The sequence below is a fragment of the Schistocerca nitens genome, chromosome 6, assembly GCF_023898315.1.
Source record: "Schistocerca nitens isolate TAMUIC-IGC-003100 chromosome 6, iqSchNite1.1, whole genome shotgun sequence".
Lineage (NCBI taxonomy): Eukaryota > Metazoa > Arthropoda > Insecta > Orthoptera > Acrididae > Schistocerca > Schistocerca nitens.
This window is the reverse complement of record NC_064619.1, coordinates 245,293,598-245,318,856: the sequence shown is the minus strand read 5'-3', so window position 1 is coordinate 245,318,856 and position 25,259 is coordinate 245,293,598. Positions and strand designations below refer to the sequence as shown.

General features: G+C 39.1%; 1 protein-coding gene across 3 annotated transcripts in view; it reads right to left on the bottom strand.

The window, feature by feature from the left end:
* LOC126262211 (trafficking protein particle complex subunit 8) overlaps positions 1-25,259 on the bottom strand; it is a 309,618-nt gene that overhangs the window by 134,735 nt on the left and 149,624 nt on the right. For all 3 annotated transcript variants that reach the window (XM_049958637.1, XM_049958638.1, XM_049958639.1), the window contains 2 exons: positions 14,206-14,333; positions 13,892-14,085 (listed from right to left, as the gene is read on the bottom strand). In XM_049958637.1, the coding sequence (XP_049814594.1) occupies positions 13,892-14,085; positions 14,206-14,333 (322 nt within the window). The remainder of the gene's footprint in view (positions 1-13,891; positions 14,086-14,205; positions 14,334-25,259) is intronic.

Sequence of the window (25,259 nt, the reverse complement as noted above, 5' to 3'; positions counted from 1 at the left end):
GAGATAAAGAAATAGCGTCAAATTTCCGTCCAATTTCACTGTTGCCAGCATTCTCAAAAATTTTCGAAAAAGTAATGTACAGTCGTCTTTATAACCATCTTATCTCAAATAACATACTGTCAAAGTCACAGTTTGGATTTCTAAAAGGTTCTGATATTGAGAAGGCTATCTACACTTACAGTGAAAATGTGCTTAATTCATTAGACAAAAAATTGCAGGCAACTGGTATATTTTGTGATCTGTCAAAGGCATTTGACTGTGTAAATCACAATATCCTTTTAAGTAAACTAGAATATTATAGTGTAACAGGAAATGCTGCAAAATGGTTCAAATCTTATATCTCTGGCAGGAAACAAAGGGTGTTATTAGGAAAGAGACATGTATCAAGCTATCAGGCCTCATCCAACTGGGAACTAATTACATGTGGGGTCCCACAAGGTTCCATTTTGGGGCCCTTACTTTTTCTTGTGTATATCAATGACCTTTCATCAGTAACATTACCAGATGCCAAGTTTGTTTTGTTTGCTGATGATACAAACATTGCAATAAATAGCAAGTCAAATGTAGTCTTAGAAAGATCAGCCAATAAAATATTTGTGGACATTAATCACTGGTTCCTAGCCAATTCTTTGTCACTAAACTTTGAAAAAACACACTACATGCAGTTCAGAACTTGTAAGGGGTGTCCCAAGAGTATATATCTAACATACGATGACAAGAAGATAGAAGAAGTGGACAGTGTTAAATTCTTGGGATTACAGCTTGATAATAAATTCAACTGGGAGGAGCACACCACAGAACTGCTGAAGCGTCTTAACAAATCTCTGTTTGCAATGCGAATTTTGTCAGACATAGGGGATATAAAAATGAAAAAGCTGGCATACTATGCTTACTTTCATTCCATAATGTCATATGGGATTATTTTTTGGGGTAATTCATCAAGCCAAGCTAAAGTTTTCCGGGCACAAAAACGTGCAGTGAGAGTTATGTGTGGTGTGAACTCAAGAACATCCTGCAGAAGCCTGTTTAGGGAACTAGGGATACTAACTACTGCTTCCCAATATATTTATTCCTTAATGAAATTTGTCATTAAAAATATATCACTTTTTCAAACCAACAGCTCAATTCATGGAATCAATACTAGAAATAAGAATAATCTTCACAAGGATTTAAAGTCACTTAGTCTTGTACAAAAAGGTGTGCATTATTCAGGAACACACATTTTCAATAACTTGCCAGCAGCCATAAAAATCTTAACAACCAATGAAATTCAGTTTAAGAGAAGCCTAAAGGATTTATTGGTGGCCAACTCCTTCTACTCCATTGATGAATTTCTTAGTAAAACCAACTGATTTGTATATAAGTACAACATAACTTCTGCACAATTTCAGTGCAGTAATGTGTTCATTGAAAATTTGTGTGTGTGTGTGTGTGTGTGTGTGTGTGTGTGTGTGTGTGTGTGTGTGTGTGTGTGTGTGTTAGTATAATCTAACTTCTGCACCATTTCAGTGCAGTAATGTGTTCATTGTAAATAAGTATTACAGTAGTTGTATTACCTTATAAATAAATAAAAAACTTTATTTTAAATTCAGTGCATTAGTATTTGTAAAATTACTCTTAGTGTTCATTAAAAAATGACGATCATTCCACTTGGGACCTGTGGAATGGTACATTAGCTCATTTGTTTTAATTGTAAATATTTGTCATGTATTGTTGTTTTTCTGACATGTTCCACATCCTGGAGGACCTCCTCACTACGGATCAATTGGAATGAAAGTAAATCTAATCTAATCTAGTACAGGGCCTAATAGGTCTACAATAGAAGGGATCACAGCTCCATAAGTAACACATGCATAGACTAGAGATTGTTAATCTGCTACTGAAGAAGTGTTTCTGTGGAGGAGTAGAGTGTTTAATTTCCACATACAAATTGTCTTCAGCTGCTTTGTTTGCGGTAACAATGTCAGTTTGTGCTCAAACTAATTTTCTAAAAAGTGATAGTCATGAACGACTTCCAGCCTTTGGTTATTTAGATAAACTTGGGTGTGAGTGGGCAAATCGAATTCTGCCCAAGTGCATGATCTGGGATCTTATGGATGGAAAACTACACCCATGATTTTGGGCCTACATGTATGTCTTCTGAATGGCCAGCTAAAGGAAATACTCTGCTGAGCGTAACAACACAGAATTATGAGGTGCATTCAAGTTCTAAGGCCTCCGATTTTTTTTCTAATTAACTACTCACCGGAAATCGATGAAACTGGTGTTACTTCTCGACGTTATCGCCCTACAGACGCACACATTTTTCACAACGCTGACGTCATGATTCCATGGCAGCGGCGAAGGCTTCTTTAGGAGTCTGTTTTGACCACTGGAAAATCGCTGAGGCAATAGCAGCACGGCTGGTGAATGTGCGGCCACAGAGAGTGTCTTTCATCGTTGGAAAAAGCCAAAAGTCACTAGGAGCCAGGTCCGGTGAGTAGGGAGCATGAGGAATCACTTCAAAGTTGTTATCATGAAGAAACTTTTGCGTAACGTTAGCTCGATGTGCGGGTGCGTAGTCTTGGTGAAACAGCACACGCGCAGCCCTTCCCGGACATTTTTGTTGCAGTGCAGGAAGGAATTTGTTCTTCAAAACATTTTCGTAGGATGCACCTGTTACCGTAGTGCCCTTTGGAATGCAATGGGTAAGGATTACACCCTCGCTGTCCCAGAACATGGACACCATCATTTTTTCAGCACTGGCGGTTACCCGAAATTTTTTTGGTGGCGGTGAATCTGTGCGCTTCCATTGAGCTGACTGGCGCTTTGTTTCTGGATTGAAAAATGGCATCCACATCTCATCCATTGTCACAACTGACGAAAAGAAAGTCCCATTCATGCTGTCGTTGCGCGTCAACATTGCTTGGCAACATGCCACATGGGCAGCCATGTGGTCGTCCGTCAGCATTCGTGGCACCCACCTGGATGACACTTCGCATTTTCAGGTCGTCATGCAGGACTGTGTGCACAGAACCCACAGAAATGCCAACTCTGAAGGCGATCTGTTCAACAGTCATTCGACGATCCCCCAAAACAATTCTCTCCACTTTCTCGATCATGTCGTCAGACCAGCTTGTGCGAGCCCGAGGTTGTTTCGGTTTGTTGTCACACGATGTTCTGCCTTCATTAAACTGTCGCACCCACGAACGCACTTTCGACACATCCATAACTCCATCACCACATGTCTCCTTCAACTGTCGATGAATTTCAATTGGTTTCACACCACGCAAATTCAGAAAACGAACGATTGCACACAGTTCAAGTAAGGAAAACGTCGCAATTTTAAATATTTAAAACAGTTCTCATTCTCGCCGCTGGCGGTAAAATTCCATCTGCCGTACGGTGCTGCCATCTCTGGGACGTATTGACAATGAACGCGGCCTCATTTTAAAACAATGCGCATGTTTCTATCTATTTCCAGTCCGGAGGAAAAAAATCGGAGGCCTTAGAACTTGAATGCACCTTGTATAGTACAGACTTCTCTCAAATGAAATATTGTCAGTGTGGATTACAAAAGTGTGGGTGTGGTAGGCATAGTTAGGAACATTCATAGCTGGGAACCAATAAAGTAAGTTTACATACATTGTGTTGTCATTTATAGCATATCCTGATCATATGTAATTACCAAGTAGATGATAATTAATTACTGATATGTCATGACCAACAGGTAGGCAATTTGTTTCTGTGTCAGACAGTTTGTTGTTAAGTTTTGTCCCTTTAAAGTCCAAGCACGGAAGAACTAACTAAACAATAAAAATATTAAATCCAAAAGGGTGTGCTTACTCACACCAATGGTAGCAACAGACCTGAATTGAAATGTTAAATTTGTTACATTCACTAATGTGTTGTAGCAAATGGTTGTCAGTGTTATCTGGGCATAAGAGAGTTTCCTTGGCACTGTGCTAGAGCACTGTTGGATTCCCTGAATTTAAAATGGGTGTTCTACGTCTCTATCTGTTGAGTATTAAAAGACAATACTCTGTTCTGTTAATATTCAATGTCAAGTAAAATCTGGGTGAAAATTCTGTGAACTCAATGTTTTGGCACAGTGCTTCACTAGTTAATTAGTTATTTCAAAATGAATGATCTCCAACTGAGAAAGAATGTCCATTGTCATGCTGCAATTTTGCCTACACCTAGGCATCTCCTGTAAGTGTGTTCATTGCAGCAACATGTTATTCCCAATAACCCCCCATCCATTGTTTGACTGAATAACATGCTTTTTATTGCACTTGTTTATGTAAATCATGTTGTCAGTCTCCTTTGTCACTGTAATACTTTTAATCTGTTTCTGATTGCCTCAGCTATTTCTTGAGACCATCAGGGTACATAACTTTCGTCAAGATGGTCCAGAAGCATTCATTTAGTGTTTATTGCACTATCTCATCAACAACATTGTAACACATGTTCGGAGGAGTGTCAGCGAGCCTCAAATGTGCTGTCAATTAAATAATGGTGACTGTCACAAAAATATCTGTGGGCATGCCATTATTTCGTAGGTGGGAGACTAGGACTTTGACATATTAATTCAATTGCAGGAAAGCTACCGTGGATGGCAGTATGATGAGTTGGGGCCCTGTGTTCATTAGAGAAAAGTTAAAATCCATGAGGTTGTCCTAAAATAGTTGACCTCTACCAACACAGACCTGTACAGCTACATTGTGACATTGTAGTGGTTGAACTGGGAATGCAGTTCTGCAGGTAGCCTGGGGTAAGGCGTCATGTCTGGTGAAATGGCCAAGGGGGGAAGGGAGGTGGGAAGTGGGAGGGGGGGATTGGAGAGGGTTCCCAACACTTCAGAAGAAGGCAGAAGGTGTACAGGATAGTAATGAGACGCACAGACACCTGCACCAATGACTTCATGCAGCAACAAAGACGACGTGGTGGAGTGGGTTTAACATTACTCAACAGTGATTACAAAATTATGGCCCGCATATTAGCAAGAAGAATAAAAATGGTTATTAACTTTGTACTGGCCCGTACCAAACATGTGTAGGCAAAGACAGAAACATCTATCAGACTATATGAGAATATAGGGATATAATATCAAACGCAAATGTATGCCAAATAAAATGTGCAGTGTCATTAGACTTCAAGAAGGCACTTGACAGAATAAATCATAAGGATCTCCTCGGAATCATGGAAGTAATGGGATTCCCACCACGATTCGTGAGGATTATTCAACAAATTTTGAAAAACAGTATAGCACGAATAATGATAAACGGACAACTAAGTAACGAGATTGAGTTGACTGGACCCATACGACAAGGTTGCCCAATGTCAATGGGCCTTTTCGCAATAGCAATAAAACCTCTCCTCATGACACTCACACATCACCTGCAAGGATTATGCATAAACGGCAAGAAAATAGTGTGCAAGGCTTACGCAGATGACGTGGGCGTCCTGGTTATAACTGAAGATGAAGTGGCGAAAGCTGTTCAGATTGTACACACATATGAACTTGCTTCTGGAGCCAAACTAAATAAAAGGAAGTCAGGCATCATGAACATAGGCAGAGGAATATGCATGCAAAATCAGGGACAATTGACGGAGGTATCCACATTGAAATGTTTGGGTATTGAATTTAGGAGCAACATCCAACACACCATTCCTGTCAATTATAAAAAAAACTACTTGCAAGCATATGAGCATCTGTACAAGGAAACAGTATGAGGCAACTGGACGAGATACAGAAAACCACTCTAGTAAATGTGTATATAACATCCAAACTTAACTAAGTTGTACAAGCTTTCCCAATGTCATTAGAAACAGCCAGAAGAATTTTGTCCGCGACAGGAAGCTTTATAAGCCAAGGCAACATTTTCAAAGTGAAGTTCGATACACTAACAGTCCCAACAAGGAAAGGAGGTTTAAACCACATTGATGTCAGTTACAGGTCGCATGCATTATACGTGTGTCGAATGTACAGGCAATGGAAACTGTTGCCGGGCAGCTGAACAGCCCACTTGCTGAATGAAATTGCTCCTGCAGGCATGCAGCCGCCAATAGACGTGCAGCATATACCAGCTGGTCTTTGTCACCTAAAAACTTTTCTCGTTGAGTACAGTTATATCTCATCGAGACTCTCAGAGCAGCAGTTGACGAAAGTAAAGGACATCTGTGCATATTTGATGGAAGATAAGGAAGGAAATATTATTGAAAGAAAATACCCCAAAAACGACTGGTCTGCAATTTGGAAAAATATCCACGATCGGAACTTACCCTCTAAGGTGAAAGCAACTTAGTATAATGCAGTCAACAGGAAAATATCAACTAATTCCAAATTGCATGTTATACATCTCACAAATTCGCCCTTGTGCGCGTCATGCAACCTCCTTGACACTGAAGAACACTAGTTCGTGTGTGAAAGAGTAAGAGACGTATGGCATATAGTTAAGCAGAAATTAGTGACCATTAACAGAATATCTCCAACCGTTTTCACCGCCGCAGATTTTCCGACTCCAGACGCAGTGCCATATCCTAATATGAAAAGAAATGCAGTTAACTGGCTAAAAGGTCACATGCTGCACTGTATCTTGAAGGCAGAAAATAAAAGCAAAGAAGATTACTGGGTGTATCTAATAACTCAGCACCATCATATCATGCGGACAAAAGACTACAAAAGAAATTACGCACGCTTCCTAAATAGAATCATGGAATAAAATTATACACAGAACAATAATAGATTAAGATTGGTACAGAATTCAGAGATGTCAGCCTTGCATGATTACAGATAACTGGTACCATAATGTCTTCGATCCTTTCGCGAGACACTACAGAAAAGAAATCAAGTCTGTGGCAAGACGCACCAGACTACATCCTCATGAAGAAATTAGACATCAATTTTATGTATTTTATTTTTTGATCATCTTATGCTATAAGCAGAGAAGTTCTAAAAAAAGTTTTTCAAAAGTATACAAGATTTTATGTTTCCCTTATGAAGATGAGACTTCACGTTCAGTTTATTTTAATATATTTGTCTTTCCATTATCAAGAGGAAGATTCATTTCCTTTAATTAATATTAAGAAGAAATATTTATTCTCGTTTATGTTAGCAAAGGTAATTAAGGCATCCAGCTTACATAAAAAAATAGGAAGCTGGATGGGGGGGGAGAGGTGGGGGGGAGAGGTGGGGGGGAGAGGTGGGGGGGAGAGGTGGGGGGGGGAGAGGTGGGGGGGAGGGAGGTGGGGGGGAAGAGGAGAGAGAGAGAGAGAGAGAGAGAGAGAGAGAGAGAGAGAGAGAGAGAGAGAGAGAGAGAGGTGGCTGAGCACTTGCAAAAAGTAAGAAAAATGAGGATTTGGCTTCAAAAACAAAAAAAAGTAGGTAGAAGGATGGACTCTTAATAATAATAATAATAATAATAATAAACGACAAAAGCATAGAAGCTAGCCGAAGAAGGCAAAACAAGGTGAGCGTTTGGGAGGGCTGTGAGGGTAGAAGGGAGGCCCTAAAAATCAGTTGAATCTTTGTGTAAACCTGAAAATGGTGCAAAAAGATTTTTTTTCTTGTAGTGGACCATTGTGTTTTGAATGCTCACACTCTTTACAGATAATTTTCATTTATGTCTGGTACGAGAACTTGGAAAAATTTACTACAGAACAGAGAGCAGATAAGAAAGGAAGATGCTCTGATGATGAGAATCCTCTGCGCTTTCCTGGAAGGCACTTTCCACACGTCATTACAAGTGACCAGTCCAAGAAACGTGGACTATAGAATAGACGTGCAGCCTGCTCGATAGAGAATGTGCCCCGAGAAACAAAATATGAATGCAAAACACGCAACATGCCCTTGTGTGTTGTGCCATGGTTGTGAAACATACCACACACAGAAGTTTTAGCCTAGTTTCTACTTCTGCAAGATGAAATTAAGCCCTCACTTCTGAAAAAATTATTTAAAAATTAAAAAACAAAAAAGGAAAACTGAAAAATAAGTACAAAAATAAAAAAATACTTTTACCTTCACCATTGCTGGTTGAAAGCCTGCATCAGAAAGGATGGGAAATATAACAGTGAAAAAAAAAATAAAATAAAAATAAAAATAAATAAATAAAAATGAAAGTAAATAAGTAAAACCTCAAAATTATCTGAGCTTTAAGAGCCTCTCCAAATGAATTACTCTGCTGACAAACACCTGATGTACGAACAAGTGAAACATCCAGTCTGTGCTAACAAACACAGACTGGATGCTTCAAGTCTAAGACCATAATGAACAAAACAAAAAAAGAATTATTCATATCAATTGTTTCAATCATGAATAACGAATATAGTTTAAAATCACAGAAAATAGCCCTTTCCGTATTTCCAGAACTTTCCAATTTTCTAGGCAACTTTTCCAAACTTTTCTATCACACAAACCTTCCCTTAACAATTATGAATGCAACAAAAAAAGAATCATCCAAATCGGTTAAGCCATTTTTGAGTTTTAGTGAGACTAGCGGACGGCAGTTCATTTTTGTATGTAGAGATGTTACACACAAAAAATATATGTATTTATGTTACGTATATATAGAGATGTCATGTACAGTATATTTCTGTTGTAGAGTAACAATTGCGTTGTGTATAAAAAGAATTCAGAAATGCTGACTTTTTGATTTTTAAGATTCCCCGAGGATAATTTATTGGGTTAATGAGCTTAAGACATAGTGAATAGCTTCGAAAGTATATCTCAGCATCTGACACTTCCTTCAAAAGTTGTTTGTGGGCAAATTATTGTGGTAGTACAGGCGAACATCAATGTTTGATCGTTACGGGTTCTCCCGAGTTTACATCGTAAGTTATGTTTAAAAACCTGATAATTAAGTATCAGATGTCAAATAAAACTCAGATGTATACAGAGGCCTTATGATGATTCACAAGAACTAATTGCAAATGAAAGAAAACCTTTGATGAGGAGTTACATGTTAGCAGCATAAGCAGTTTCAGTGTACATTATGTCTGTCGAGCAGTTCACCTCCAGATTTAAAGGTATGGAATAAGTATCCAGATACACTGTGGTTATTTGTAATGTCGGTGATGACACTCAGACTGCCTTGGCTCCAGAAATACTCAGCACATTGCGAGCTCGGTGGAGCCAAGAGCTCTGGCACATATAGCAGACCACAAAGATGGCTGTTAGTGTTGATAAATGACTGAGGTGACCTCAAGGGCATGCCTGACATGGCCAGCTGGATGTGCAGCTGCAACAGCCAAAGGGTTAATATACTGTGACTTTGATAACATTTTTATTGACTGGTCCATGAAACTTCACTCATGAAAACATTCTGAGATTAACGATAGCCCTCTCTCAGAACAGGAAGCAGACAACATTGAGAAATAACATCACAGGAATAAAACTAAACTGACAATGGAGAAGCAAAGTATGGATTGTCAAAGTTTGGTACTGCCCATTTCTGTTCTTAATATACAAAAAAAGGCTCTCCAATGTGTGCAAAGGACTGCATGAAATCTAATGATTACTGATGACACATGCATCCCAATGAAGGGCATAAACTCAACCATTACATGACTGATAACTAAACAAGTCAACAACTGGTCTACAGCAAACATGAATAGTCTTAATTTCACAAAACCTTACACTCAGGTGAGAAAAGTCATGGGATATCTTCTAATATTGTGTTAGACCTCTTTTTGCCTGCCATAGTGCAACAACATGATATGGCACGAGTCGTGGGATACCTTTTAATATGGTGTTGGACCTCCTTTTGAGCAGTGTAGTGCAGCAACTTGACATGGCATGGAGTCAGCAAGTCGTCAGAAGTCCCTTGCAGAAATACTGAGATATGCTGCCTCTATAGCCATCAGTAACAAAGAAAGTGCTGCCGGTGAGAATTTTGTGCATAAACTGACCTCTCAACTATGTCCCATAAGTGTCCCATGGGATTCATGTTGGCCAAGCCGAGTGGCCAAATCATTTGCTTGAATTGTCCAGAATGTTCTTCAAACAAATCGCTAGCAATTTTAACCCGGTGATACGGCGCACTGTCATCCATAACAATTCCAACTTTCTTTCGGTCTCCAAGTAGCTGAACATAACCATTTAGAGCCAATGGTTAGTTCAGTTGGATCAGAGGTCCTAGTCCATTCCATGTACACAGCCCATACCAAGATAACAACAGACTTTAAAATAGCTGGTTGGTGATGATATAATAGTCACAGTCTGTTTTTGGGCTACTTCTTCATTCATTATGCATTTTGAGCTCAGCCCATCTTCAGATGACCTGGTGACAAATATACTTTGTTACAATCTTGCAAAATTTACACACACGTATAAATGGAGACCCTGTGCTAAACCACCATATAGTAACAAGACATTTACGATGTAATACATAGTCTTTGATACAAAGTGAACATACAACTTTGACAAAGTTGTCAAGCAATGTCAAAAGCGACAGTTCCATACAGCAAAATGAGATTTCAGCTACACATGTGTGCTGCTAACAGCCGAGTGATGTGGCTGGTGGCCATTCATGCTCAAGAGAACTAGTTGATACTAGGTGGCATATGCCCTGTGGTGCTGCTGTCAAGGTTGATAAGTCATTACAAATAGAAATAATATTATCAATTATAAAATTTGTACAATTTTTTAATTTTTTATGCCACCCTTACGTGCAGGCAAACTTAAGTCATATATGGTTTTATTTCATAGAGTGTGCTTGTTAACACTGGCTAGCTTGTGTGCTAAGGTGCTACCGTGTTTGACGCACACATAATTACAATTTGCAATTTATAAGCACGTTAGATCAAATTATAGACTATACATGAACTTTTCTTTCCTTCCTCTGTTTTATATTATACATACAATGCTATGCCAACATGAGAATAGGTAGTTACAAACAATTTATGGATATTTGCAATAAAGCCATTTAAAAAATATACAATAAAAATCAAAGACAGAGCTTGTGTCAATATGTAAATGCTGTTACAGGCAACATAATGCTTGCAAAAAAGCAATGCCTAACCATGTGAAACATGGAGCTGCAGTTATTGATTTATTTATTAGTTTTATTTTTTCATTCACACCCTCTATATGAATTAAGAACTCATTTATGATGTATACAGGATTATGTATTAAAACACTAAGTGGTCGGCATTAACAAAGTTCAGTCTGCAAAAAAACAAGGGCCTTTTTCGATACCTCCCTGTGGGTAGACTGGGATTCTCCTACATATCCGTTGGTTTACCTAGCAACTTTTAACATAGGGTAAAACTATTAGCCTATATTCTACAAAAATGTGTTTTAGTAGAAAATCCTGTATACATCACATATGAGTTCTTGATTAAAATAGAGGGTATTTATGAATAAATAAATAAATAAATAAATAACTGTAACTCCATGTTTCACTTGGTTAGGCATCACTTTTTTGTATGCATTGTGGTGCACATAAAAGCTTTTACATATTGACACAGGCTCTGTCTTTTCTGTTTAAAGTATATTTTTTGAACAGTTTTATTGCAAGTAACTGTAACTTGATTGTAACTGCCTATTCTCATGTTGGCATAGTGTGGTGTGTATAACTTAAGAGGGGGCAAGGAAAGAAAAGTTATGTATAGTCTACTGTTCAATCTAACATGCTTATAAATTCAAATTATAAATTGTAATTACATGTGCATCATATGTGGTAGCACCTTAGCACTTAAGCTAGCCAGTGTTAACAAGCACACACTATGAAATAAAACCCTATATGACTTAAATTTGTCTTCGCCTAAGGTTGGCATAAAAAACTGAAAATTGTATGAGTTTTGTAATTGATAGTGTTATTTCTATTTGTAACGAAGTATCAGCCATGACGGCAGTGCCACAGGGCGTAAGCCACCTCGTGCCATCTAGTTCTCTTTAGTAGGAACAGCTGACAGCCACATCACTTGGCTGTTAGCAGAACACATGTTTAGTTGAAACCTCATTTTGCTGTGTGTAATTGTAAAACTTACATCACTTTTGACTTAATTGACAACTTTGTCAAAGTTTTATGTTCACTTTGTATCAAAGAGTATGTAATACCTCTTAAATGTCCTGTTGTTATATGGTGGTTTAGCATAGGGGCTCTGTTTATATATGTGTGTGTAATTTTGCAAGACTGTAACAAAATATATTTGTCATTCGGTCATTTGAAGATGGGGAGAGCCCAAAATGGATGCCTTTACCATGACTTTCAGTCACATCTATGACATAGATCTTATACCATTAGGGAGCACCACCAGCTAGCACAGTGCCTTGTTGACAACTTGGATGTATGAGTTTGTAGTGTCTGTTCCACACTCTAACCCTACCGACATCTATTACCAACTGAAACTGGGACTTAACTGATCAGGCCATGTTTTTCCAGTTGTCTAGGGTCCAACCGATATGGTCACGAGCACAGGAGAGACACAGCAGGTGGTGTCATGCTATTTGCAAAGGCACTCGCATTGGTCGTCTGCTGCTATAGTCCATTAATGGCAGATTTCACTGCACTGTTCTAACGGATATGTTCATCATATGTCTGACATTGATTTCTGTAGTTATTTCACGCAGTGCTGCTTGTCTGTTAGCACTGAAACACTATGCAAACGCAAACGCTCTGTCATTAAGTGAAGGCTGTTGGTTACTGTGTTGTCCGTGGTGAGAGGTAATACTTGAAATATGGTATTCTCAGCACACTTGCCACTGCGACTCTCAGAATATTGAATTTCGTAACGATTTCCAAAATGGAATGGCCTGCATGTCTAGTTCCAACAACCGTTCCGCTTTCAAAGTCTCAATTCCCACTGTGCCGCCATAATCACATCATGCACCTTTTCACATGAATCACCTGTGTACAAATGACAGCTCCACCAAAGCACTACCCTTTCAAACATTGCGCACAAAACACTGTTGTCATCTGCATATCGCTATTCCGTGACTTTCATCACCTCAGTGTACACTGTGCAATGACTTGCTGGTACTAGAAAGAGACATTAATGGTCATACAGTACATGAAACAGTACATATGAAATTATGTATGGCCCAATTGGATAACCATTAAATAGATTTAAGACATCAAAAAACTAACCAAGAAGCTCAATTCAACAATTCTTCACTTAAAAGTTTCTCTCAGCATTTTGACATCAAGGCCCAGGTGGTGGCATATTTCCACTTTCAGTCCCTTTTGTTTTACTGAAGTATCTTCCAGATGCATTGCAGCTAAGGAAGCAAAGAATTCATCTAACAAAAGCTAACAATACAAACTTAGTGTAAAGCAATTAATCATACCTCAGAAGACCCCTCTTCTATGAATTTGTAATCATTACACTCAATTGCAGTATATTTCTTACTTAATGGTATTTGTTGCTAGTAATAAAATTCCACTTCAGATGAATTTCAAATGTGCAATTTACACAATAACACTAAGACAAAAATTACTTCAAAGTAAACTTTCCCTGCTTCATTGGGGGTTTATTTTCTTGTGCAAAAGTATTTGAACGTTCCCATTTGATATAAGGCAATAAAATGGGGAAAGCCAACAAATTCGAACAAAATTAATGACCTCTCTTACTAAACACGCCTCCTCCAAATTATCTCATGGTACTGATTAAAGATCTCAACATACATGTTAGCTGTGTTACACAGATAATTGATGTTTGCAGACAGATTACTATTTTTAAATGCTATAGGTGAGTTACTCTTGACCAATATCAACTGAGTCATTTCATTAATAAACAAGAGGGAGTATTTAAATAACACTGAGTCAATATAACTGATGAAGATCATTTTTTCTGTAACAGAATGAAAAGAAAAGAGTGTTTAACACTCCAGAAGAGGATTTAGGAAGCCAATGTAGCACACAAAAATACAAATAATATAATATTTCAATGTTTCACAACACACACTTACCTCTTCATCACTGTCCGGCTTAACAACAACAGCATCTATGCATTGTGTTTCAATTTCAACATTCTTTGTACTTTTGCTGGATTCATTACTTATCTCACTTTTACCATTTTTAAAGTTCCACAATAAATGAACATTCAAAAGAGGCAGTGGAATGTGTAAAGGATTCTTCAGAATTATTCTCACATATATTGGCTCTGTTAATGCGAAAGAGAACCAGTATACAGTTTCCCATTATACATCAACAAATTACAAGGCTAATTCTATTGATAATTTAGCATTATATGAACATAATATCAATCACAAAACCATCTTACCTCTCACAATAGCAATGGGTTTGGAGGTATTCACAGTCTCATTGGAAAAAAGTTGGAGTGTTGGTCTGAAGATCATCGGCAAAGTACCTTGTGCTTCAGTTACTAATGTCTCTTCTAATTTTGTCCACCTATGTCAAGTAGAGACTGACATTCAAAAAAGAACAAACCAAAAATATTTACATCTATTTGATCACAATTTTAAAATTCAAAACCTGGGAGAGCAAATTAACTTAGTGTGCTGTAAGATTATAGGACTGAGTTACACCACCTTTTTACCAATGTTAGTTTTTTTCCCAAGCATATTTTAGCACATATGTGCAATTAACAGTGGATCTTATTTTACTGACAATCTGGAAGAGGAAGAAAAGATGTTTCATCATAACAATTGTTAGTGAAAGATAGGTCTAAAATTTATTGTGTCTATTGAAGTTTCTGTTTCTAAATTATTGGTTAGACAGATTTTTTACAAGTTCCATTAAATGGTTAGACAGTAAAATCCAGAGTATGACATATGTCTGTGTTAAATGTGGATATAAATATCCAGTTACTGTTAATCCAGTATGGAGAAAGTAGGAACTGCGATGTACATTAAGAGGAGACACTAATAATAATAATAATAATAATAATAATAATAACAACAATAATACTCAGATTTTGCAGTGACCAGCATTTTGAAGCTTGTGCTGCAGAACTAGATTTTCAAAAAGGTTAATAATAATAATAATAATAATAATAATAATAATAATAATAATACATCAACAGCTTGCCTTACAACATAAACTTATAAAAACAACACGTTCCCACATACAAGTATGCACCACAAAATGTACTGGAGAATGATGAATACAAATTATACTGGAACAGAACCATTATAACAGATAAAACAACACCACATAACAAACCTGACATCATACTCACCAATAAAAAGAAGAAATTAACACAACTAATCGAAATATCCATACCCAATACAACAAATATACAAAAGAAAACAGGAGAAAAAATTGAAAAATACATCCAACTGGCTGAGGAAGTCAAGGACATGTGGCATCAGGTTAAAGTTGACATTATACCAATTATACTATCAACTACAGGAGTCATACCACACAATATCCACCAGTACATCAACGCAATACAGCTACATCCGAACTTATATATACAAATACAGAAATCTGTAATTATTGATACTTGTTCAGTTACCAGAAAGTTCCTAAATGCAATGTAACATATACCATACAGTTAAAAGGAAGTCGCGCTTGATCAAGATCCGCGTCACTTTCCATTTTTAACCAGACATAACGTCTGAGACAGGAAAGAGAAAATAATAATAATAAATCCCATGGAGGCCCAGGAAAAGAATAGACTTCCGGTATGTTCTGCCAGTCGTAAAAGGCGACGAAAAGAACAAACCACTAATAGGGCTAACCCCCTTTTAGTTCAGGACAGAACTAAAGAAGCCTCGGACAAGCGCCGTCATGGTCGGGGACCACGCTTGAACCCTATGCCCGCCCACAATGGTAACAACACTGCTAGCCAACTGGAAACTGATTTAAATCCAAATAGAGGTGTTTTGCAGGATATGCTTCCTGCAACCACCCTAGAAGGAAAACAAAGACAGAGAATGAGATGGTCAGATGAAGTTAATCGACACCTCATGTTCTGTTATTACCAAGCAACAAACCTAGGAACCAACACAACTGGATACAGATCACAAGTATACACAACATTTATTACCAGATACCCAGAATTAAAATTTTTAACAGAACAACGACTAGCTGATCAGATCCATGTAATAATCAAAAATAACAGGATACCCCAGTCAGAATTAAAAAAAAAACAACAAGTACAACAAATACTGGAACAAAATAATGTGCAATCAGAAGAAGAAGAAAATACAGTAATGGATTCAAACATCCCAGAGCAAACAAACAAAGAACAACACGCATCAATTAAACAATCAGAGGAAAACGAAATCTTAAGACAGCCACCAGAACAAGTACAAATAGAACACAAAGTGACACACATGTTAGATATAGAAGAAAAATTTCAGCTGACATATATAGAATACAAAGACACAAATACAGACATAAGACCATTCTTGCATAGACCGCCAAATAACCCACAAGTCGAAACAACAATAAAAACTATCAACGCAATCATACACAACAAAATAAATGAAAACACAGCTATGGAAGAGTTACAACTACTGGTTTATATAGGAGCACTCACTACACTAAATATACACACTAGGCAGAGATCAGAACCAACCAACACACACAAGAAACCCACAAAACCAGCATGGCAACACAGGCTACAGATCAGAATAGAAAAACTGAGAAAAGACATCGGACAGCTAACACAATTTATAAGAAATGAAAAGTCAGAAAAAAAAAAAAAAACGAAAAAGGTTAGGTAAAATCTCACAACAAGAAGCGATAGAGCAATTAGATGAAAAGAAGCAGAAATTACAAGCATTGGCCAAACGACTTAGAAGATACTAAAAAAGTGAAAATAGAAGGAAACAAAACCAAACATTCAACACAAACCAAAAGAAATTTTACCAGACAATAGATAACACACACATTAAAATAGACAATCCACCAAACATAACAGAAATGGAACACTTCTGGAGCAACATATGGTCAAACCCGGTACAACATAACAGGCATGCACGGTGGATACAAGCAGAAACAGGCACATACAAGTTGATACCACAAATGCCGGAAGTAAAAATTTTGCAACATGAAGTCACCCAAGCAATTAATTCTACTTACAATTGGAAAGCCCCTGGAAAAGATAAAATAGCAAATTTCTGGCTAAAGAAGTTCACCTCAACACATTTACATCTAACTAAATTATTTAACAGTTACATTGCAGATCCAGACACATTCCCGGATTCACTTACACATGGAATAACTTATCTGAAACCTAAAGATCAAGCAGACACAGCAAACCCAGCAAAATATCACCCCATAACATGCCTACCAACAATATACAAAATATTAACTTCAGTCATTACACAGAAATTATTGGCACATACAACACAGAACACAATTATAAATGAAGAACAAAAAGGCTGTTGCAAAGGAGCATGAGGATGTAAAGAGCAACTGATAATAGATGCAGAGGTGACATATCAAGCTAAAACTAAACAAAGGTCGCTACACTACGCATACATTGATTACCAAAAAGCTTTTGATAGTGTACCCCACTCATGGTTACTACAAATATTGGAAATATACAAAGTAGATCCTAAATTGATACAGTTCTTAAACATAGTAATGAAAAATTGGAAAACCACACTTAATATCCAAATAAATTCAAATATCATCACATCACAGCCAATACAGATTAAGCGTGGAATATACCAAGGAGACTAAGTCCTTTCTGGTTCAGCCTTGCTCTGCACCCACTATCCAACATGCTAAATAATACAAATTATGGATACAATATTACTGGAACATACCCACACAAAATCACACATTTGCTATACATGGATGATCTAAATCTACTGGCAGGAACAAATCAACAACTCAACCAATTACTAAAGATAACAGAAGTATTCAGCAATGATATAAATATGGCTTTTGGAACAGACAAATGTAAGAAAAATAGCATAGTCAAGGGAAAACACACTAAACAAGAGGATTACATAATGGATAACCAACGCGACTGCATAGAAGTGATGGAAAAAACAGATGCCTATAAATATGTAGGATACAGACAAAAAATAGGAATAGATAATACAAATATTAAAGAAGAACTAAAATAAAAATATAGACAAAGACTAACAAAAATACTGAAAACAGAATTGACAACAAGAAACAAGACAAAAGCTATAAATACTTATGCTATACCAATATTGACCTACTCATTTGGAGTAGTGAAATGGAGTAACACAGACCTAGAAGCACTCAATACACTTACATGATCACAATGCCACAAATATAGAATACATCACATACATTCAGCAACAGAAAGATTCACATTAAGCAGGAAGGAAGGAGGAAGGGGATTTATCGACATAAAAAACCTACATTATGGACAGGTAGACAATTTAAGAAAATTCTTTCTAGAACGCGCAGCAACTGGCAAAATACACAAAGCAATCACTCATATAAATACATCGGCTACACCACAGCAATTTCATAACTACTTCTACAACCCTTTAGATCACATAACATCATCAGATACGAAGAAAGTAAATTGGAAAAAGGAAACACTACATGGCAAGCACCCGTATCATCTAACACAGCCACACATCGATCAAGACTCATCCAACACATGACTAAGAAAAGGCAAGATATACAGTGAGACGGAAGGATTCATGACTGCAATACAGGATCAAACAATAAACACCAGATATTACAGCAAGCATATTATTAAAGATCCCAATACCACAACAGATAAATGCAGACTTTGCAAACAACAAATAGAAACAGTAGATCACATCACAAGCGGATGTACAATACTAGCAAATACAGAATACCCCAGATGACATGACAATGTAGCAAAAATAATACATCAACAGCTTGCCTTACAACATAAACTTATAAAACAACACGTTCCCACATACAAGTATGCACCACACAATGTACTGGAGAATGATGAATACAAATTATACCGGAACAGAACCATTATAACAGATAAAACAACACCACATAACAAACCTGACATCATACTCACCAACAAAAAGAAGAAATTAACACAACTAAGCGAAATATCCATACCCAATACAACAAATATACAAAAGAAAACAGGAGAAAAAAATTGAAAAATACATCCAACTGGCTGAGGAAGTCAAGGACATGTGGCATCAGGATAAAGTTGACATTATACCAATTATACCAATTATACTATCAACTACAGGAGTCATACCACACAATATCCACCAGTACATCAATGCAATACAGCTACATCCAAAACTTATGTATACAACTACAGAAATCTGTAATTATTGATACATGTTCAATTACCCGAAAGTTCCTAAATCCAATATAACACATACCGTACAGTTAAAAGGAAGTGACGCCTGATCAAGGTCCGCGTCACTTTCCATTTTTAACCAGACTTAACGTCTGAGAAAGTAAAGAAACAATAATAATAGTCACAATAAACAGGGCTACAGCTGGCAATTTTGAATTACTTATGACACAATTTGTGCATTATTAAACTTCTTGACTTCCAAGCAGAATGAGTCAGTAATAATAAAATTTAATTTTTTTAGAGCATTCTTATACTAGAGGTATAATTGGGCCCCTTGCCATGTCATATAATCTAGATCCACTCATACAATTTGCAGCAATAATTAGAGGAGCTACTGACAGCATTTTTATAGATGCAATGAGACTGGAAAATCATGCGGTAATTTCTATAATTAAGTGCTTCTCAGACCACGAAGGTTTACTCCTGATGTTCAGTAGCAGAGTGCATGTCACATAAAAACAATGGGAAAACTACAAGGGTAATAAATGTAAAAGGAGTTGAGAACTTCAAAAAGAAAATAAAAAATACAGACTGAAAATTTGTGTTATTAAGCCCTGGTGTAAGTAAAAAATCTAATGCATTCCATAATTAGTCACAGACTACCATGACAACTGTTTTCCAAAGAAATTAAACTGTGAACGCAGATTAAATGTACCTAAATCCTGGAATACAGAAACGATAGAAATATCATATCAGCCCCTATCACTTTATACGGGAAAATTTGCTACATAGTACATAGTCTGTATTTCAAAATGGACTGTCACTTGAAGAGGCTTCACAGATGATGCACCAGAATCAACAAATGCAAAATTACTCCCACTGGGAATATTTTGTAACTTGGCTAAGATTTCTGATAACATGAGTCATCAAAAAGTTAAAAACAATATGCGATCAAACAGTGGTAAGTCCAGGATGGAATAACAATAATATTGTGAAAAAGATAGACTGCTACTCACTGTACAGAGAAAAGCTGAGTCACTAACAGACACGATGAAAGTACTGCTATACACTTAAATTTTTCGGCAAAAGGCCGCCCCTCCTGAAGTAGGGGAATCCCCCCCCCCCCCCCCACACACACACAAAACCTGTCTCTGGTTGCTGTGGCAAGCCGGACTATATTATGGAATAGTATATGCAGCAAGTTCATGATTTTTATCTTATATGAATTACAGAAAGCAACGTGTATCAGTTCTGTGCCAATCACATAACAATGGGCATTCAGAATTTGAAGTTATCATATGTGGCATACCACAAGGTTCTATTTTGGGTGTTTTGTTGTTTCTAATATACCTAAATATCTTCAACTTGCAGTTTCAGAAGATGCAAATTTTTGGCCTTTTTGTGTATGATACAAGCATATGAAAAAAATTTAGTACCTATCCCTTTACTGAAATGGCAGCTAATGAAATATTTGATAACATCAACAGATGGTTTGTGGAAAGTGTTATGTTTTCAGGACTACAGATAGATCACCACCTTAATTGGAAAACTCATTGTCTATTGCTAATGAAGCACCTTAGTTAAGCTATGTTTGTAGTGTAAGAACTATTAAGTCAATGATTTTTAGGTTAGGACTATCTGTATGCAACTAATAAAGGCAATAAGTGTTTTTGGGGTCATATTCCACTTCAATTTATTAAGGAATCATCAATGGCCTGAAACACACATATATTTTCATTTGTATGCATCACATTCAACTTATATGTTGTGGTATTGTAGACATAAGTGACAGAACACTCTGTCCTAGATGCTTTTCTCCGAATATATTTCTTATAACTTACTGAGGGTACTGAAATGAAATGAAATGATAGTATGGCATTGTTGGCTGGGAAGCGCCATTAGGGGGAGTTTGGCCGCCGTATTGCAAGTCCTTTTTAGGTGGTGCCACATCGGCGACTTGAGAGTCAATGATGTTGAAAATGATGATGAAGGACACACAAAACCCAGTCCTCTGCTGGGAATTGAACCCGGGCCCCCTGCGTGGTAGGCGGTAACGCTACCGCTACGGTACGGAGGCGGACACTGAGGGTACTGATATAGCTCTACCTGTGCTCTTGCCACACTGCTAACGAAGCACTGTCATTCTGCTTTTAAAACTTTGCCATCCGCACATCTCGTACAAAATTATTTGCTTGGTGCCAGCAGCACTAATTCGGATTACTTGGCTTGTCGCCAATCATTCTTGACATTAATGGGAGATTATAAATTGTTACGTTTTACTAATCTCATCATTATTTCTCATAATATCTCAACCCTGTTCCCCTACTTTCATGAAATTTTGAAGATATAAATACGTAAATAAATGGAAAATTTGTTGGTTTCATATATTTGTTTATTTGCATTGTCTTTGGTACTTAGTATTTCTCTTTCATATGATATGCAGCAAAACAGTCTCCAAGATGCAACACAACTCCACATGACTGCACATTAAGGTTTTTTTTTTTTTTTTTTTTTTTTTTTTGGGGGGGGGGGGGAACATACATGGCAGTTTCTTCATTTTTGTTTATTTGTTTTGGAAATACGTAGGCCTATTAGTTGGTCTTGCTTTATGTGACCGGAAAGTCTGTCAACCGTATCATGATGAGAAGTATGCGACGTAGTGGCAACCTCCAAGTTTTACTCTGTGCATCGTAAATAATAATATCGTCTCTTTCATCTCCCATGATGAAAGGGTGCAAGTACTTATAAAAAGAAACTTGTCATTTGTAACTTCTTGTTACCTAAACAAAACACACACAGAATGCAAAAGATACTAAAGTGCTGTCGCTGGCCACTGCGCGATATTGTGCTCATGACACCACTGTGGTGTCACTGGCCACTGAGTGATACTATGCATATGACACCACTGTGGTGTCGCCGGCCGTTGACCGCTATTTCGTGCACGGTACCAATGTGGTGTCGCCGGATGGCAGAGTGTTAACACTAAACACAATTTTCAGCACATGACGCAAACTGTACACATGCGCTCTTCCACCATGTCAACCTTTTAAGTGTTGTGCATTATTTAGGAATAAAGGAGATGACTCATCGAAATGTGAAACCATTGTGTCATCAACAGGCACACAAACAAAAGGTACAGAGCTTTGCTAGATTTCGAAATGAATTTCCTTTATCAGGCTTAAAGGAGAAACATATGTGCGCACATGCACGCACACGCACACGCACACACACACACACACACACTTGGGTAGTGGGTGGGGGGGCAGTGAGATATCTTAGGTTAGGCCAACGGGAGCAAAGGATGTGCTGTAAGGATAGCTCCCATCTGTGCAGGTCAGAAAAGCAGATGGTGGTGGGTAGGATACAGATGGCACGAATTGTGAAGCAGCCATTGAAATATTGCATGTTGTGCTCTGCTGCATGTTGTGCTCTGCTGCATGTTGTGCTCTGCTGCATGTTGTGCTCTGCTGCATGTTGTGCTCTGCTGCATGTTGTGCTGTGCTGCATGTTGTGCTGTGCTGCATGTTGTGCTGTGCTGCATGTTGTGCTGTGCTGCATGTTGTGCTCTGCTGCATGTTGTGCTCTGCTGCATGTTGTGCTCTGCTGCATGTTGTGCTCTGCTGCATGTTGTGCTCTGCTGCATGTTGTGCTCTGCTGCATGTTGTGCTCTGCTGCATGTTGTGCTCTGCTGCATGTTGTGCTCTGCTGCATGTTGTGCTCTGCTGCATGTTGTGCTCTGCTGCATGTTGTGCTCTGCTGCATGTTGTGCTCTGCTGCATGTTGTGCTCTGCTGCATGTTGTGCTCTGCTGCATGTTGTGCTCTGCTGCATGTTGTGCTCTGCTGCATGTTGTGCTCTGCTGCATGTTGTGCTCTGCTGCATGTTGTGCTCTGCTGCATGTTGTGCTCTGCTGCATGTTGTGCTCTGCTGCATGTTGTGCTCTGCTGCATGTTGTGCTCTGCTGCATGTTGTGCTCTGCTGCATGTTGTGCTCTGCTGCATGTTGTGCTCTGCTGCATGTTGTGCTCTGCTGCATGTTGTGCTCTGCTGCATGTTGTGCTCTGCTGCATGTTGTGCTCTGCTGCATGTTGTGCTCTGCTGCATGTTGTGCTCTGCTGCATGTTGTGCTCTGCTGCATGTTGTGCTCTGCTGCATGTTGTGCTCTGCTGCATGTTGTGCTCTGCTGCATGTTGTGCTCTGCTGCATGTTGTGCTCTGCTGCATGTTGTGCTCTGCTGCATGTTGTGCTCTGCTGCATGTTGTGCTCTGCTGCATGTTGTGCTCTGCTGCATGTTGTGCTCTGCTGCATGTTGTGCTCTGCTGCATGTTGTGCTCTGCTGCATGTTGTGCTCTGCTGCATGTTGTGCTCTGCTGCATGTTGTGCTCTGCTGCATGTTGTGCTCTGCTGCATGTTGTGCTCTGCTGCATGTTGTGCTCTGCTGCATGTTGTGCTCTGCTGCATGTTGTGCTCTGCTGCATGTTGTGCTCTGCTGCATGTTGTGCTCTGCTGCATGTTGTGCTCTGCTGCATGTTGTGCTCTGCTGCATGTTGTGCTCTGCTGCATGTTGTGCTCTGCTGCATGTTGTGCTCTGCTGCATGTTGTGCTCTGCTGCATGTTGTGCTCTGCTGCATGTTGTGCTCTGCTGCATGTTGTGCTCTGCTGCATGTTGTGCTCTGCTGCATGTTGTGCTCTGCTGCATGTTGTGCTCTGCTGCATGTTGTGCTCTGCTGCATGTTGTGCTCTGCTGCATGTTGTGCTCTGCTGCATGTTGTGCTCTGCTGCATGTTGTGCTCTGCTGCATGTTGTGCTCTGCTGCATGTTGTGCTCTGCTGCATGTTGTGCTCTGCTGCATGTTGTGCTCTGCTGCATGTTGTGCTCTGCTGCATGTTGTGCTCTGCTGCATGTTGTGCTCTGCTGCATGTTGTGCTCTGCTGCATGTTGTGCTCTGCTGCATGTTGTGCTCTGCTGCATGTTGTGCTCTGCTGCATGTTGTGCTCTGCTGCATGTTGTGCTCTGCTGCATGTTGTGCTCTGCTGCATGTTGTGCTCTGCTGCATGTTGTGCTCTGCTGCATGTTGTGCTCTGCTGCATGTTGTGCTCTGCTGCATGTTGTGCTCTGCTGCATGTTGTGCTCTGCTGCATGTTGTGCTCTGCTGCATGTTGTGCTCTGCTGCATGTTGTGCTCTGCTGCATGTTGTGCTCTGCTGCATGTTGTGCTCTGCTGCATGTTGTGCTCTGCTGCATGTTGTGCTCTGCTGCATGTTGTGCTCTGCTGCATGTTGTGCTCTGCTGCATGTTGTGCTCTGCTGCATGTTGTGCTCTGCTGCATGTTGTGCTCTGCTGCATGTTGTGCTCTGCTGCATGTTGTGCTCTGCTGCATGTTGTGCTCTGCTGCATGTTGTGCTCTGCTGCATGTTGTGCTCTGCTGCATGTTGTGCTCTGCTGCATGTTGTGCTCTGCTGCATGTTGTGCTCTGCTGCATGTTGTGCTCTGCTGCATGTTGTGCTCTGCTGCATGTTGTGCTCTGCTGCATGTTGTGCTCTGCTGCATGTTGTGCTCTGCTGCATGTTGTGCTCTGCTGCATGTTGTGCTCTGCTGCATGTTGTGCTCTGCTGCATGATGTGCTCTGCTGCATGTTGTGCTGTGCTGCATGATGTGCTCTGCTGCATGTTGTGCTCTGCTGCATGTTGTGCTCTGCTGCATGTTGTGCTCTGCTGCATGTTGTGCTCTGCTGCATGTTGTGCTCTGCTGCATGTTGTGCTGTGCTGCATGTTGTGCTGTGCTGCATGTTGTGCTGTGCTGCATGTTGTGCTGTGCTGCATGTTGTGCTCTGCTGCATGTTGTGCTCTGCTGCATGTTGTGCTCTGCTGCATGTTGTGCTCTGCTGCATGTTGTGCTCTGCTGCATGTTGTGCTCTGCTGCATGTTGTGCCACTGGGTGGTCCACCTTGTTTTTGGCAACAGTTTGGCGGTGGCCACTCATTCTAGTTGACAGCTGGATGGTTGTCATCCCAAGGTAAAATGCTGTGCAGTGATTGCAGCAGAGCTAATATACGACACGGCTGCTATCACATGTGACCCAGCCTCTGATGGGTTAGGATAAGCCTGTGACAAGACTGGAGTAGGTAGTGCTGG